The 18317-nt window shown below is 42.4% G+C and overlaps 1 protein-coding gene across 2 annotated transcripts in view; it reads right to left on the minus strand.

The window, feature by feature from the left end:
* The window catches only part of CHN2 (chimerin 2), a 328816-nt gene that overhangs the window by 122862 nt on the left and 187637 nt on the right, over positions 1-18317 (minus strand). For both annotated transcript variants that reach the window (XM_081284429.1, XM_081284430.1), the window contains exons 4-6: positions 17995-18026; positions 14095-14208; positions 12176-12461 (exon numbers count right to left, since the gene is read on the minus strand). In XM_081284429.1, coding sequence (XP_081140555.1) covers positions 12176-12461; positions 14095-14208; positions 17995-18026 — 432 coding nt within the window. The remainder of the gene's footprint in view (positions 1-12175; positions 12462-14094; positions 14209-17994; positions 18027-18317) is intronic.

Genomic DNA, 18317 nt, shown 5'->3' on the forward strand with positions numbered 1-18317 from the left:
AAGTCATGTGCCTTCCCTAAGATTCAGCTCTCTCACTCCTTCACTGGTAAAGAGAAAAATCTAAATTTAAAGGTTGTTGTGAGACTGAGTGAAACAATGTAGTTTATAATGGATTAACAACTATGAGATACTGGGTAAATGTAAAGTTCTTTTTGTGGGGATAATTATACATTTCCTAAAATTATTCAGGGTTAAACACAACAGAAATCTCTTATATCATAATTTTTTAAAAATGGAGTTTATATATACTGTGGTAAAACATAACTGCCTGCCTTTACTCTGTTAATTCTGGGACATACTGAACCTAGAATGCTGTCTTATTTCTGACTCACAACTTGAGTATTAAAGAAGGATCTGTTGCAAATGATGGTGACCGGACTTCTTAGGTAATTTTCTAAGTCATACCAGAACAATAAAAGTTGCATGTGTAAACTTTAACTTATTCTTCTGATGGCTGGACTTCATTAGGTTCATAAATAGGAACTTGGAACAAAGTGAAATATTAACCTTCTAGAAACTTCAAAGTGCTTATGTATAAGGAGAGACAAAAATCAATGAGGACATTTATAAACTCACAGGAAAACCCAGCCAGACATGTCATTATTGAGAAATGAGTAACATCAGTTCTGCAACCTGTTTGAAGCAATGGAAACAAATAGCCTCAACTGTGGCCTTGATAGTGTCATTCCTGTTAATGTCTGTGGAAATTACTCAGGAAACAAAACCCCTCTTCTTCCCCACATTTGATTTGAAAAAAAAAAAATCCCAGAAAATCTTGTAGGCCAAGCCTTTACTTCATAGGCTACAGAGGGACTTTTGGCCCTTCTTTGAGGTCTGCAGGTTTCTAGCTTCTACATCTCTTTGCTGATGACCTGGGAGGTCCTATGTCCAACAGAGACATCTGCTACAGATGGAGCCATGTTTCTTCCCATTTTAAAAAATATTTACTGAAAATATCAAGTTGATAAGAATTCAGTTCATCAGAGTTGACTAGGAGTCTTTAGCTTATTTGCCTTAATCTTATTTAAGAGCATTTAATTATTAAGAGGTCTACAAATATAATTCTACAGAGCTGGAGGCAAAGAATAGGGGGGAGGTGTTCCAGATGTGGTTTGGGGGTTATTTCCATGTCTGTCTGGTAATCTGGACACTACATTCCTACCTATTACAGTAAACACTAGATGTCCCATTGTCTGATTTAATAGCATCTTTTCAAGAAGGATAATGTGGATTATTTGATTAAACTAAAAATGAATCTGAATTGGAATACCTGAGCTTTCTCAAATCAAGTGAGCAGGATATTCAGGACAGAAGAGAGTGGTGGGAGCTGACAGATGAGTCACAGTTCTGGTTAGGAAGGCAGTGCAGTCAACTTAAGCGCAACACAAGTTGTTTCCTGGCCCCCCTCAAAGGAGAACCAGGAATGACCTGAAACATCCAGCAGAGGGCGCAGGCTTGCAGGAGCAGCTCTAGGAGAGGCTTAGCTCTGGATCTCAGAACTTAGTTTCTATCTCATGGTTCTATCCTCTGGCTCTACAGAGCGGTAGGAAAGCTTCAGCAACACGGGCTGTACTTCCAGTCAAGTCCAGCCAAGCAGGAGGAGAGTGAAAGGTCTTCTGAAACTGGCAATGACAGTCTAAACTGTTTCATTAGCTCTGACTTGAACTAACCAGCCTCAAGTCACAACGCACCTCTGAAATCCAGCAGATTTTCCTCTGCCACAAGTCCTTAAACTGCAAGTGGGAGAGAAGTAGCTCTATATACAATTTCCATAAAACAGTGCTTAGGCTCTGGGGGCAAAAATGACAGCTATTCATTGTGGAGTGGAGGTAGGACTGATGTGTCCTGATTACATAAGTAAAGATGGTGGCAGGAGAAGTGCTGCAGAACCAGCAAGAGGGTGGCACCTGTGCTAAGGTAAAGGAAGAAAATACCAGGAGTCATTAAAATGGTGTCTCATCTACCGAGTTTAATGTCACCCTGAGCTTTGAGCCTGTTTCTCATACATACAAAAAAACTGTATACATCAGAATTACCTGGCAAGTTGTTTTCAAATGAGAGGCCCAGGCTCAGTTTTGTTGCCTACCTGCTGTCCAGAGCCACTGAAAGGAACGCTGAGGTCATACTCAGGGAAAACCTTCAGAGTTGGATCCAGAATAGAATTTACTCCCCACTCTACCCAGTCTCTAGAGCTGGGCAGCTGTCCTAGCTTTCAGCATCATTTGCCTCCTGCAGTCAGAGGTGATAAAAGTGACAGGGCTATTTTTCTCCAACATGCCCTGGAGATGCACATGTACAGAGTTCTCTAAAGGGTGGGCTCTTCTTTCATTGAGTCTGCCTCGAACAGTGGTTCTCAAAGTGAGGGCCCACCAGTGTCCAGAGGAACCCAAGACACCTTCACAGAGACCATGATGTCCAAACTAATTTTATTAGTTGACTTTTTTAGTAATTGAAATGACAACTAATCTTTTAAGAAACTTCTGCTTGGGCTGGGGATGTGGCTCAAGCGGTAGCGCGCTCGCCTGGCATGCGTGCGGCCCGGGTTCGATCCTCAGCACCACATACCAACAAAGATGTTGTGTCCGCCGAGAACTAAAAAATAAATATTAAAAATTCTCTCTCTCTCTCTCTCTCTCTCTCTCTCTCTCTCTCCTCTCTCACTCTCTCTTAAAAAAAAAGAAACTTCTGCTTGTAAATTTTGTTCTACTATATTTTTTAAAATATAGTAGAACAAAATAGACTAGAAACATTCGTCTCTTTTAGAATTCCATATCTAAGGCCAGAGCTGCTTCCCACACTTCCAAACAAACAATATATCATCATAGGTTGAATATAGAAGCAGATGTGCGAATCCAGCTGTCTCCTATTAAGTCAGAGACTAAGGAGATTTACAGAAAAATGTAAAAACAATGCCAATATTCTGACTGCTTTTTCATTTTGGAAAACATGTTTTTTCCACAAAGTATGTTATTGAACACACAATGGTCATTTGTTACTCATGTTATGGGCTTGCTACTTTTTAAAGAACTTATAAATATTTTATCAGCTTTGCTTTCTACTATGGCAAATATAGATATAGTTCACATAAATAAAAGCCCTTTGATGTCCTGAGTAAGTTTAAAGAGCACAAAATGGCCCGGAGGAGAAGATTTGAGCATCTCTGGACTAGAGTCCCAGTGAGTCAGAGCCGGGGACTATTTTTACATTTAAGTGTCCCAGGCTTGCAGAGTTGCTCACTTTTCACAGAGAATGAGCACAAGATGCCAGAACAGACACCCCCCACCTATTGCATAGCCTAATCTGTACTATAAAACCCAAGGAAATGGGGACGATTCAACGAGTTCATTGCTGAAAATTTGTTCTTGCTCATTACTCCCACATCTGTTAGGTTTGGTCCTTTGAGACTGTCACCAGCATGTAACTTTCCTCTAGGCCACAAGATGGCAATGTTGCACACAAAATAGCAGAGCCACGAGCTAGCTGTTCCTGAAGATTTGGATAAGGAGGGTTTGGCCCATTTTACATCAACACACACTGAACATATTAGGATAACTTCCCTTTTTGTTCCCATAAAGTGGTGAGGACACTAATAGTGAGAGATTGGTGAACACAGTTGCTTTCTAATGTAATCCACTGGACAAAATGACCTAATTAATATTTATAGTTTTTTCTCATATAGTAGGTGGGGGGGGTCTCAATTTTGGCTATAAATTGGAATCACTAGTAGCATCTAAAATCCAGATATCCAGGCCTTGTACCAAGTAGTTAAATCTAGATTTCTGAGCACAGGCCCAGGAATGATTTGTATTTGTTTTTTAAACTCCTCCATGAATTCCAGTGTGCAGCCAAGAGTAAGAGTTACAGTCGTATAAACTTTGTCACTAAGAAACCACCAGCCTGGACCCTATTGAAGGGACACTGACTTTTCCTTGTTCCTTCAGTAAATTCTCTAAATCCTTGCTCCAGTTAACTATTTCCCATCATTTAAAATTTAGCCAATCATTTGGGGAAAGGAGCCAAGTATGTTCTGCAGGAACTCAGATATCCATAACCACCAGAGTTACCATCTGAAACATGTTCTCATGTAGGGGTTTGAACTCATATGAAGAGGCACTCCTAGTGCCAGTCTAAGCTAGTATATGAGAGTTTCAGAAATACCACAAGCATGGGTAAGTTGAGAGCTACACTCTGTTAGAAGACAATGTCCCCTGAATGTCTGATAACCTTCACCTCCTCATCTCACTTTTAATCTAACCCAGGTCCACAGACCCTGATCAGATCACCTGGGGAGTCTTAAAAATGCAGATACTTGAACTTCACCAGTGGAGACCTAGATGCCTTAGGTCAGGAGGGGCTGAACATGGGTCTATTTCATAAGCTCCCAAGTGATTCTAACCTGCAGCCAGTTTGAGAACAACCAACAATCAAATCAGCTACAGCTCAGCCTGGGTGATAAATTCCACATCATTAGGGGTTTGGGATATAAAATAATGCTTGGCAAAACCTGGTTTCATGAGGAAATGTAATCTAAGTTCAAATCCATTCTTACAGCGTTCTATCCCATTCCATTTTATGACTGTGTATATGTGAGGGTAGGAAGATGGATGGCTGTAGTCATTACTGTACCTGTCACTCTTACTAGCTAAGTTATGCTCATCTTCATTTATCCTTGACTCCTGAGAAAAGACTGGTTATGTCAGTTACATGTTATTTTCAAAGGACCTCCTGCAGAGAAAATCTACAGGTTTTCCAGACCCTGTAATATCAGTGTGTCTTATTCACCTCTTCAATTACATTAACAATTCAGTCTCTTTCTTTGGGAAGTGAATGCAGAACCTCTGCCTGGTAGAGGGCATTTGCCAGCCATCATGTGTGAATTTTAATGAAGACACAAAGCCCTTCCATCATCCAAGACCCAGATCCCCTCCACAGCAACATAGTTGTGGGATCCACCCCCCAAAACGAGCTATGCTATCATTGTGAAGGAATACCCATCTGGCTTCCAAACTTGGTTAACTTCACATAGGTGATGAGAGCAGTGCTAACAGAGTAGGACAACTTACAGGTACCCAGGCTGTGTTCTAACCTCACCTTGCACTAGTATCCTCTGCTTCATCTGCCCTCTTAAATTCATTCTCTGTCCTGCCTTCATTCTGGAACAGGGAGGCTGTCCCCTGTAGACTGCCCACCAGCTCCTTAGCTCTCTGGTTTCTGCTGAGATTGACCAGTGGGAGGCACAGGCAGATCAAAGGGTAGGAGGAGAGAAATTAAGTCAGTTTCTCTTCAATAGGGGCCAGGCTGATGGTTTCTCTCTAGGGTGGTGCAGGAGTTCAGGACTGAGGAGGGCTCCCTCTAGCTTTCCTGAAACTCTGATAACCCTCTTGCCTTCCCTCTTCCTGAAGCACAGGGGTGGTGGCGACTTCTGATGGTGCAGGCCCCCAGAAAAGCTCCCTTGTTAAACAAATAATCTTCAACATCCCAGCTGAATGTGCCTTGCATTTCCTGCTGGAACACCTTCCAGAAAACTGCTGTCTGAATTCATTTTTCACTTCCCAGTGATTCATACAGGAGTCATGCAGGTATAACTTGCAAGCTCAGAGATCTTTAAGATAACTTCTGAGTTTGCATTCACATTTTTTCCCTTCCATTTAAACCTCCTAGATGTCCTTGAAATATTTTTTATGCTACTGAACCAGATATCTCAATTGTCTTATAACACAATAGGGATTGTTCAAGAGGATTTTGAGATTCCCTTCCTTTGTCTTCCAGGCTCTGGCTACCCATGATGCTACAGTGCATCCTTGGCCAGATTTCAGCCAGTGGAGGACAGAGCTTGCCCCAAGAGAAAGGTGACATACCCTCCAGGTGAATCTGAGATACACTGTCCTCTAAGGTGAACTTGGAGCAACTGATCACATTTTTAAGTTTTCCATGGTGCATTAGCCAAACAGTGTTTAGAGATGCACTCTTGATGTGCTGGTGCTGCGGTAAAGACATATCAGTGTCTAGAAGGCTCATGCTTTCTGAAGGTGAACCAAGACAGATGCCCAAGAATATGTGTGTGGGGGGGAGTCTGGCCACTTCCTTCACCTCCAATCTTTAGGTGGAGATCAAAGCAGAAGGACCTTGGTGTAAAGTAAAACCATGTATTCATAAAACATCTGAAGAAACTCATAGGAGCAGTTGGCATGCAACCTATCTTTATATATTTTTCCTGCCTGTAGGTGAGTTCAGCCTTCCATTTTATCCTGGTCTGCCACCACCGAGCACATGAGTAATAAAATGTCCAAACCCTCCTCCCTGAGTCCTTTGAGTTCTTTAGGATCAGAACAGAGTGCTGGGGTCTTTGCAGACATGAAGCTGAACTGCTGACTCTGAGCAGTTGCCTCTGCCTGTAATTGGTCAACCTCTAGTGGAGGAGAAAAATATCCAAATCTTAGGTTCTCAAACTGCATGCAAAGTACCACCTGAGGCTTGTGAAAATACTGGCTGGCAGGGCCACCCCTGGAGTACCTACCTGATCCAGTGGCTCCGGGATGGGACCTGAGCACATGCATTTCTAACCAGCAACTCACATGCTGAAGGTCCCTGAGGGCCACACTTTAACCATTGATTTAAACAGTTACTTGGACAAAACATGCTAAAGGATCATAAAGATTATGTGCTAAATGTGGGTGGGGTGTTTGTTAGATGGGACTGGGCCCTTGCAGATTGTATTAAAAAAAGAAGTAGCTGTGCTGGCCTCCAAAGGGCAAACCGGTATCTACAAATCACAGTAGGGGGATGCATTTCAGGTAGATGGCACAGAGCGAGGGGAAGCAAGGGACAGAAAGGGCAGAGCTGCAGGAGAAATGCTGGGAAAGGTGGGGCTGGATTGAGAAGGGATGCCCCTCACCACCTCCTAACCACCGTCTGTCTACCTCAGGCCTGAGGCTCTGGGATTCTCTTGGGGGAACCTGTTTTTGAGGCATTTTTCTGCCAGGAATGGGTGTGGGAGCCCACTAGATTCTCCAGATTCCCCTGTGCACCCTGGAAATGGGAGGGGCTTGACAGCTCAGGGCATCCTCTCAGCCAATACAGGAAAGAGGTGACAGCTAAGCACTGCCCCTTCAGTGCCTCCCAAGACCTGTTCTTCATGGCCCCTTACAGGAAGACCATCTTGACAACTTGATGCACAATCATACTCTCCTCTCAGTTTAGCTGTTTGACTCACCCTGACTTGACCCTTCCCTCCTGCTTGGGGCATACCTTCCCACATTAACCATCTATGCCAGGCCCTACTCTCATGCTCTACTTTCCAAGGGACCCAGGCTCAGACAGGCTGCAAATATCATGCTGAGGACTCTGAACTTTGTTCTGTAGACAAAGGAAATCAGCATTTTGCCAAGATTAAAACAACATGGAAACACTCTCCTGAGCAAAGAGTCACCTGGGGCACTAGCCATTAAGTTCCATCATGGGATTGGGGAATATAACTCAGGATGATCTGAGTATTCCACTGACCAACCAGGCTGGGCATTCATTCATTCCTGAGCGTGGCCATTGCCACCTGTTCAAGGGCAGTGCAGGAAAATGTAGTATCACTCTACACAAAGATATCTGAATGGGTCAACTGGATCATATGGTGGGAACTGGGAAATAAGCAATGAAAGAATTACTCTAGATATAAAGGTCACTGCTCCATGAAACAGTTCATCTGTAAAGGAGGACACCATGAAGAGGTGGAAAGATTCTGTAGCCAGAAAAGGCAGCTCACCTTGGTTTGCAGTAGAAGAGTGGAAACCTAACAGGGCTTCGATGCTTACTATAAGAAAGCAAGAGGGACCCAGGGATTGGTCAGACAGCAGCTGGGGCATGCTGGAGGGGAGGGGAAGTGGGAGGTGGGCTGAGAGTGTCCTGGGAGAGCACAGTGAGGAGTCTGGGTGGGCAGTGGGAGTGCCAGGGAGGCAGCCGCAGCCAACACATCTCAAGGGACAGTCATGCCACACACTTTTTTTATGTGGCCATTTCCGCCCTGTGCTATAATTACCCTCTTCCAGCTCCTAACCTTTAGTAAAAGTCTCTAAACACAAACTCTTTGTGAGGGATGGGAAAACCAGCCTGGTTGCAGAGTGCTGGAACTGATCTGGGGTGGTGGGGAGAAGAGGGGGGACAGAAAGTTTGCTTTAACATATGTGATTTAAGATATAATAAATTCTTTTTTTCCTTTTCTAATTTTTTGAGTAGATACTACAGGTATCATGATGCAAAATTCAAAAAGTATCAAATAGGATCAGGGGAAATTTTCCTTTCCACACTTACCCCTTTCAAATACCCTCTGCCTCTCCCTATAGTCAACCAATGACTCTTATTCTTGTGTTCTTCAAAGGAAGTTTTATGATCTGCCAGGAAAGGACATATATACAATAGATTTTTCTCCTAATTTACACAAAATATACATACTGTACATACATATGATATCACAAGTTGCTTTTTTTCATTTTCTGGCCAGGGGATCTTTCTGTTTCAGCCTATGTCAGGATTCTCATTCCTTTCCAGGTGTTGCATGGCATTCTGTTACAGGAAGGTGCCATAATTCATTGAAGAGCCCTGAGTTGATGGGTATTCAGATTGTTTTCTAACCTTGGCTGCTGTAAAATATAGTGAAGTGAATGGATACAATATGATACAAATTGAGCAATCCTAATCCAAAAATCTGATATCCAAAATGCTCCAAAATCTAGTGTGGGTCAGGTTCCTCATCTTGCCTTTGGATTTCAGATTTTCAGATTGTGGATTGGCAATTGATATAGTTTATGTAAGGATTCTGAAATCTAAAAGGCTCCCAAATCTGAAATACTATTTTGGATAAAGGATATTCAATTCATATATTTTTAAATGCATTTTATTATATCAAAGGTACAGATGTTTTTTTTCCCAGTAAAACAGAAATGCACTTTAATATGGAAACCATATTTAATTAATATAAGTGTGCTGTTGAAAACATTATTTGTCACATGTTTGGTTCAGTAGGATAGTTTAAAAAGAAAGGTTAGTTCATATGCCTGGGAATGGCAGTGTGTTTTCAAACACAGATCATGTAAAGACTGAGTGATTTTTAGCATGGTGGATGTAGGATGGCCAAAACCAAGGATATTTACTTAACGCAATAAAGGCAATCAGGACTGAATGAGGCCCAGCTGCTCAGTAGATTTAAGACGCTCCAAACTTGGAATTAGAAAGCCTGGGTTTGATTCCTCATCCTGCCTCTGTGAACATTTTAATGAAATGGAGATGGTGTTTCCCGCCTATGAACCTAGCTAAGCAGTTCCAAGGATAAAATGGGTAATTATTTCACATATGTGAAATCTGTTTATGAACTATAAATGTCTGAACCAATGTTAAATCCTGTTGTTACTCTTACATTGCTCACAGCAATTTCTGAAGGTCAGTAGATAACCCAGCTTTAGAATAAATTCTAAATACTTGGCATATAGGAAATTGTACCAGACATAAGCATTTTAATTAAATACACCAAATAGTGGTTCTTACACATCATAATGTTTTAAAAACCAATTAAAAAGAGAATCAGAAAGGAAACCTACTGTGATTGGCTAACCATTGCTAATTTTTTTTTGCATCTTCCCCATGTCCCCATCTCATCCACAGTTATTAAAATCAAGTTCACTGCTAACACTCTTGACAGCAGATAACTCTGGAAACCACTCAAATCCGATGGAGAAAGTAACATCTTTGTGCCAATTAGCACTGTTAATGTTCTTGGATTCACCCATAACAGTCTCTCTGGATTCATTTGGAAATGGTCAATAAAATGAATGGGGGAACATTTGAGTAATCTGGAAACAGAAATGGTGTGTTTTGCATTTAAGAAATATTGAGAAATCTACCCATTTTACTCATTAAAACTTTCAAGACGCACCATCACTGAAGCAGATAAGTACCCAAGGCACTTCTCAGTCAATCCATTCATGTTTCCAGTAGCTCTTCTCTAGTCCCTGCCTTCACGGCAACAAGCCATTGACCTGCCCTTAAGGGACACACAATTTCTGGCAAGACTGGGACTTTTAATAATTCCACTTGTCAATACCAGTCAGAGAGAAACAGATGGGATTTCTACCAAGTTACTTAACAAACTACTAACAGAATGAGTGGCTGCCAGCAAGTGACCAGACCCAGTGTCCAGAGTATTCCCCAGGAAAGCCAGATATCACATCATTAGTGTCCAAGAAAATCCACACTGATGACACCTGTCCATCAAAGCACTTGCTGAACTTGAACTTCTTCTTTCCATATTTTCTTTATTTGCCTTTATTTTCCCCAAAGATGAAAGTATACTGGGTAACTCATTCAACACGATTATGAATCTGATTATTCATCTCCTCCACTTTTTGAAAATAAAGACAAAATATCTATAGAAAAGAGTATGTTTCGTGGTACTAATTTCACAATAGCAGTATCAGAAATATCAGCTTCTATGGAGCAAACACTCCTATCAGGGGAGGACAATGATCTAGAAGGATCAGTTCCAACATCCAGGATCTAAGCTTCCATCCCCAACATGGAAGGGGTGGCCTCTCTCCCCACCTCTTTTCCCTGACGAGTTCTGTTGCACAACCTGCCATTTGTAATAGATTGTTTTTCCTGGTGGCACTGCTCTCTGATTCAGAAATATAAACACCACTTCAGAGATTTATTTTATAATTCATCTTCTGCTTTGTCACGGCCAGGAAGGTCAGCTTCCAGATTTTCTATTCGAAATTACTTTTGAACAGATTTTGCAGACAGACTAAGGAATGGCTCTGGACTGTACCAGAACAAACCCAGAAAGTTGGGGACTCAAGTTTCTCCTCTCTCTGGTTAAAATGCAAACAATCAACAACGCTACAATTTCCCAGATCTTTTTTTTAAATTTTATTTTATTTATTTTTTTACTAAAGAATACACAGGTGCTGTGGAGACACTGGGGTTATAAAAAGAAAATGGCAAATTATTTTTTCATGGGCCAGCTGCTCAGCTGATGTGATTCTGGGGAAGGCTCTCTTCTGAAGCGCAATTAGCAAATCAATTAACATCATCCCTCTCTGCCAACAGGTCCACCACTGCCTCCCTCTGCCCTCTCCATCTCAGGGCTTTCTGGTGAATCTCCAAGGATGATGCAGATGCTCAGTCAGTCAACCTGAGGTTTCTTTACCTTCCACCAACCCTGGACAACAGGGGGCCAGTTCTGGTTTAATTAACAATTAGCAACCACCAGAAGGAGCAGTGCTTGCCATTTTGCCTGGCTTATTTATCTCTGTACCAGTCCTACCTTGCTGTAGAAGCAGGGCTTAGCACAGACTCAGTGGGGGTGACAGTATGACTGGCTGACACTTTCATTCAGTCAAAGCAGATGGTCCCCAAAAGGGCACATCCCAAGAATCTGCAAGCAAACTTGTGGCGATGTCTTTCAAACAGCAACTTACTGAGGATGAAAGTCAGACCTCCACCATGTCCTGCTATGACACTCCCAGTTCACACTGTCAACCACTCAGGGCTTTTCCAATCCCTAGCTGAGCATGATAATGCTCATCTGCGGTGGGGGACAGCCTGTCTTTCTAAGACTCCCAGGGATAGCTATTGTGACTGCTAATGGGCCAGGATTGGTTGACATTTTTCGTTTTGCAGTTTTAGGGAATGAATCCAGAGCCTCACACATGCTAGTCAAATGCTCTACCATGGAGCTACACCCTCAACTCAAGGCTCATGGATGGTCATCCAGTCCTAAGAGAGGCAAACACAACTATGCATTTGGCTTGCTGGGCAGAGCTAGAGATGGAACCAGTGATATCTCAAATGGAACTAGAAACATGTTTCATCTTGATGATTCACCATTAAACATTATTTTTTACTTTCAAACTCCAAATAAATTAAAAAACAATTGTGTGTCCAAGTCCTGGCTCTGACTGTATGTGTGTGAGCAAATCATTTAACATTTCTTGGTCTCGGTTTCCTCACCTGGAAAATGAGGAGGTTGAGCTGGAAGATTTCTAAGGTCCCTTTGGAGCAAGAAATCTAGAGTTCTTTGGGTGGAGCTGGGTCTCCTCCAACATTTTGGCAAATCACATCTACCATGAACCACTTTCTTATTCAGCACAAACCAAGAACAGAAAGGCTGCTTCTTTCAAACACAGCTCACCTTTTCTACTGGTGTGTGCTCTTCATTCATGACGTTCGTTTTTCTTGATTCATTTTTAGACCTGCTCAGCCTTCTGGACACCTTTTCTCTGAGTAGAGTGGCGTACCCGATGTGTTCGTAGATGGGATTTGTGGTCATCTTGGAAATGTATTCGGCAGCTTTTGTTTCTATGTACAGCGTTATCAGGCCATCCGTCACCAGGTCATGAATGGACTCGAACCTCTTCTCACCCACAAAGTGCTTCCCATCGTGGAAGAGCCGGTAGTTTAAGGTCTGGTTTCCAAACCTGCCCCAAGAGAACAAGGGATCACAGCAGTGAGAGGACAGGAACAGTGAGGAACAGGGACAACAGCCTCAGCACAGGCCTAAGCACTTGACATTTAATGATCTCAGAGACCCTTCCAGGTGGGTTCAGTTTCTGTCCCTACTTGACAGCAGAGGTGACTGAGGCCTGAAAAGTTGGGGTTACTGGCTGGAGGTTTCTTTCATGTCTGGGGGTGAGGTGGAGGTTGGATTTAACCCCCCATAGTCATTTGGGGTCACTTTTCCTATAAGTCACACAGGCCATTAAGTCAGAGCATTCTCATCTGTAAAAGTCAAGGGTGCCACCTAATTTACAGATATCTTACCTATAAAATACTTTAATGGGAATTGGCAATTACCTCTGCAAGCAAGGGCACCACCACTCACCCTGATGTTCACTTATTATTACATCTTTGACCACCACCAGCACAGCGCCCACAGTTAGTGCAGGAGAAGAGAGATACCAGAGGTGAGCTTAGAGTACAACCATTACTGGCATCCCAGCAACCTCACCTATGGGGTCCCCTGCCTTTATCCCTGGCTGTTCCCTAAGGACCTAATCCTTCATCTAACCGCTCCTGCTGGGTTCCCCACGGGGACTGCCAGCTCTTGCTGCTCAGGTGCTGGAAGATGGGAAAGTACATGGCATATCTAGAGCACCTGATAGCTTTTGAAGTTCTCTTCACCTTTACCTCACTTCAGATGTGTTCTAGACATGCCCAGTTTCGACTTGGATGCCCTGAATACACACCCATTTGTGGACTGGCCTGGGATGTATGTCCACTGCTCCTATTCCTTCTATGAGAAAGGTCTTCCAATCCCTAAGAGTTCAGAGTGAACTTATGGAAGACAATCTGATTCTGGAGTTGGACACCTCCTCCAAGCCTCACCAGGATTGTGGTGAGGATTAAATGGATAAAATATTTGATCAAGTTATGGAGAGGCAATAAATAAATATTGTCTTTCAATACTAATAATGTAAAAGGCTCAGGAGAACCCTGCTCTGCTGGTGTGTTGGCATGCAGTTTCGGGACTGCCTGATGATGACTTTGGGGGTCAAGGTGATCCCTGAGATAGCCCTGTGTACAAACAAGACCCAGCAGGTCTTATCAGGCCTGCACATGGTTGGACAAGGGCTGCTGGGAACTGAGACCTTGCTCTGTCAACTAGCCGTGTCTCAGGTAGAAGTAGCTGTAGGAACACTAATTTTCCAGATAATTCTCTAGGGTGCTCTGTGTCCATAAACAGAGCCCCTGTGTTCATACCTGATAACTCGATAACATCTGTGGCCAAGAAAATTTACACAAATTCCTTTGATATATCGTTGTTGCTTTGTAACAAAGTAAAAATAAAAAGTAAATGGTACAGAGAGAGTGACTGTCTATGGGAACTGAAATTCTGTTTGGGATAACGGAAAAATTCTGGAAATGGATGGTGGGGATGGTTGAACAATGTTGAGAAAGTACTTAATGCTACTGAACTGTAGTCTTATAAAGAGTAACAATGGTAAGTGATCAATTCTATGTCATGCATATTTTACCAGAATTTTTAAAAATGGGAAAAGCATAAGTAAAACCACTTAGGAAGCTATGAACAATGAGGGAAGCACAGCTCACCTTAGAGCCAATGTGTAGCATCCTGGCTGCCGCTGGCTTTCACGGAGGATGTAGGCACCCTCCACGCCTCCGAGGAGCTCATCCGCCTGCTCCCGGGAGATGATTCCGTGAAACCTGGGGGAACAAGACCACCAAGTGCTAAGCAGAGACCCAGAGTTAAGCTAAAAAGGATGTGAAGGCCACCCAGAATCTACAACTCCCACTGGATGGAGAGGGGCGTGGCTAGTGCATATCTGGAAGACCCACTAGGACTCACCCCACAGCCTGCCTCAAACAGGTAATAAGTATTCAAGGAGGCAAGCAAGGAAGGGCAGCCAGTCCACCTGGCTTTCTGCTATTGTCTTTGATCATAAGCTGAAACTAAAAGTTGAAACAAAAAGCCAGGTTAGAGCTCTCTTTTTAACCATGGGGAATAACAAAAGAGCAATTACCAATTTAGCTCTCAGCTCAAACACAGAGAACTATGTGTTATCCTGATTGCAAATGAACACTTATTGATTAGCAACCTGCTTGCTTCAGGTGCTGGGCATTGTTAATTCTAGAAGCTTATTCTCTGGAAAGATGTGCTGGCTATAATCAACATCCTTCCAGTCCTTTGGTCCTTTGCATTTTGAGAGTAAATCGCTTAGGGATGTGTTTGGAAAATGTACCTTTAAAAAAATTTTTTTAAGGTAACGTTTATCTTCTTTTTCTACCATTTAAAAAAATAATAAAAACGCATGTAGAAAATGTGGGTTATCCAGGAGGATTTGGGGCTTGGTCAATGACTCCGTGGATCTTGGAGGCTATTGTCTGAGAATGGACAGCAGTCAGGGAGGGAGTGAGTGAGGTGGGGGTTGGCTCAGGCACCGGACCCTTTCCCTGCTGCCTTTAAGCAAAGAAGGCTGTTCACCCCTCTTCCTTGGATCAATCCATGCTTTAGAGGAAGGTGGGCTGGGGTGAGGGGTAAGGACAAGGCCCAGGGACTCCAGGCTCCTGGGAGAGGGACCAACATCTCTTTCTAGAATTAACTAATCTTGGAGAATTGAGGAATAAATCAGAGAAGGAATTTTCCGAACCAAGAAAATTATCCTTACATTCTTGGAAGGGAGAGAGGGGAAAGGGAAAGTCAGCTAGACACGTTTTGTTTCTACTCCCCCAGAAATGCAAAGATCAAGTATCAGGACAATGTAGTAGGACAGCATTTTTTTTTTTTTTTTGGTGGTGGTGGTGAGGGGGATGCCTGCCACAGTATACATTTCCTAATTGCCTCTATTCTTTCAAAGTAGACCTTCTAAGTTTACACCTTTGTCCTGGGGAGCAAGGCCAGAGGAGGCTATGGCTCTAAGTTCCCAAAGTGGCTCTTATGTCTAATGCAGTGATAGCTTGGGGGAGAGGGGTTTCCTGGCTTCCTAAATCCTGCTTTTAAATCTCAAGAGTCAGAGCCTGGAGGTCTGCGAGCAGTGCTTTTCTGGACTGAGGATGAAAGTGCTATGACATTAAGAGGGACCCTCCTGCCCAAAAGGAGACGAATGTCCCTAGTCTTGAGGTGGGGAGAGGCGGAGGTTTTTACAGAGCCAGGCTCATGGGGGTGTAGGCAGATCCTACACAATATGGATGGAAATGGAGCTGGCAGGTCAGATTATGGGGATCCCGGAGCAGAGGTGTTTGGGACTTTGATTGTGAATGAGGCCATTGGACCCTGCAAAGCTTGTGGTGAAGCTGCCTGTGAGGCATGAACTGGGGCAAAGAGATCTGAGGGCGGCCTCTTAGGTGAGAGAGACAGGGGATGGGAAGACAGAGGTGGGAGGAAGATGGGCAGGGACAGGTAGGGGACATTGGAAAGTTTCCTACAAAATAATCAGAAAGGTCAAAAAGCTGGTGTCAGAAGGTTTGAGGTTGGGAAGTCCAGGATACACCTAAGGTAGGACAGAGGTGACCACAATAGAATGAGGCACACACAGAGTGGGGCACAGGGACCTGGCATCCTGCCCTGGGGAAGAAGGGCAGGAGAAAGGGAAGAAGAGGGTCTGGAGTTGGCAGTTCACGTGAAAGCAGCTACATTTTAACTCCCCTGGATGGACAAGCTTAAGTGATCACCAGCAGCAGACGTACACTGTCAAGAACTGAGTTAAATCCAATCGTTCAAAAGGAGAAAATGACTGTGTTGTGTCCCTGAAGATCCACTCTGTGGCTCATTGTCCCCTTTATGCATGGTTTCAAAAAGCCCAAGTATCTGCAATGTATGGACATTGTAGTATAGACTAGAAAGAAAGAGATGAAGGGAAAAGGGGAACAATGATTCTCTTTTGTCATGGGGCTCTGGGTGTTTTTCTACTGTCTATTTTCCTATTGTTTTTATTTTTTCAAAATATTAACGTATTGAATTTTTAAAAACAAAAGTAATACCTGTGCATAGTTGGAAAATTTAACATTCAAATGTAGAAAGGCACAAATGTTGAAACGTACAAAAGAAATAAAATTTTTAACAGGACTGAAGCGAGGATTCTCTTTCCCTAAAAGTATCCATTGTTAAGAATTTCTTGTGATTCATTCACAAGAGATTTGCACGGGCATTTCCTGAATACAACATCTATTAATTTCTGAGTGGAAGATAAGAGGAAAAAAAAAAAAAAACAAGCAAAGAATCTGAAGGTTTTAGGTTAATTCTCCTCTAATACAAAATGTTTCTTTTTGTGGTTAAGGAAATGGTTCTTTGGTCTCCTCTCTTTATAGATTTTAATGTACTTGGGGTTGAACATGTGAACTAAAGGGTTATTCAACCAAACTTTGATGCAAAAAAGAAAATGCCCAATTGAGTACCTTTTGGAATTCATGTGCAAAATTGTGCATGGTAGGGTTTCATTTTCTCCTTCTTAAAATTAATTGTTCTATTTTCAAGCAAAACACAAATCCCTATATTGAGAAAGATAGTCATGCTACAACGTAGACTGGACGTTAGGGACGTAGGGGTGGATGTGCGTTCCTGAGCAGGTATTTCGGGAGGGGCTGGCCTAATTCCCAAAGCTTGGCAAAGAAAGTTCTGAAATGCAGCTGTGGCAATTAGGAAGGAACATTGGGCTTGGGTCACTAATAGGGTCATTAATCATGAAGATGAGGCTTTGATAGATGAGGGAAGAACAGGGGAAAGGTCTTGGATGGGCTTCGAGAGCTTGGGAGGTGGACTTGAAAGAAACCTCACTGTATCACGCCTCCAGGTTGAACATGGGAAGAAAAGTAACCCGTGCATCTCTTCTCCCCCAACACCCTCTCCCTATTAGGTATTTTTATGGTCATGCATACTGGCTTTGCTTCTTCTACAAATTTGTTTGCATATTTGTTTCTGAGAAAGTGAAACAAGAGTTAGAATAAAAAAGGAAAAAAAAGGGGGGGTAGAAAAATGATGGTGTTGTAGCAATCTGGTTAATAAATCCAAGTGGAGAGCAATCACTACTTTGGTTTTTACAAGCCTGCAGGGAAATGGGGTGCCTTTTCTGACCACTGCATTCATAAGGGACATGAAAGCAAAGAATTCAGCTGCACTGTATGGTCTTTGACACCCCAAATGTTTATATTGTTTCCAGGTAGACAGTGAAATAAAACCCTAACAGAGATCCTCAATTATGAAAAATGCTGCCTTACATTTCAAGTACTTGCCAGGCACTCGAAAGCTGCTTTTGTGGAGAGAATGGCAGCGTGAGACGCTTTCCCTCCCACCTTAATGGAAACCAAGTACCTGAGTGTTATAAAGAAGATTCAATACAAAGGAGTCTGATTGCATTTATTCTTATTATGAAACTCATGCACAATGGACATGTGATGAAGATCATATATTAGAGAATTTTTAATATTTAATATTTAAAAGACACATGAAGCGACTACTTATTAAATTATTAAAACAAAGAATAGTATGATACATACTCTCTTCCATAATATTTTGGTCTGTTTTCCACCTATATTAAAAAGAAGAAAAATATTAATAATGTATTTGAATTCAAATCAGCTAGATAAAAATGCTATTCAAATAAACAGAATGGGAGTCCCAGAAGTAATTTTGTTACAGATTTTATTCCCCAAATCAGAAATCCACGAAGCTATGGAGTTAATCAACACATTCCACTATCTTGGGGTAGGAATGATCCAGATTTATTACCTTTCTCTACTCATTAGGCTCATTTCCTTCCCAAACGTAATCACCAATAAAAGAATTTTCAGAGGAAAGAGTGATATTTTCTTAATATTAA

Source organism: Spermophilus citellus, assembly GCF_964194105.1.
Source record: "Spermophilus citellus genome assembly, chromosome: 3".
NCBI lineage: Eukaryota > Metazoa > Chordata > Mammalia > Rodentia > Sciuridae > Spermophilus > Spermophilus citellus.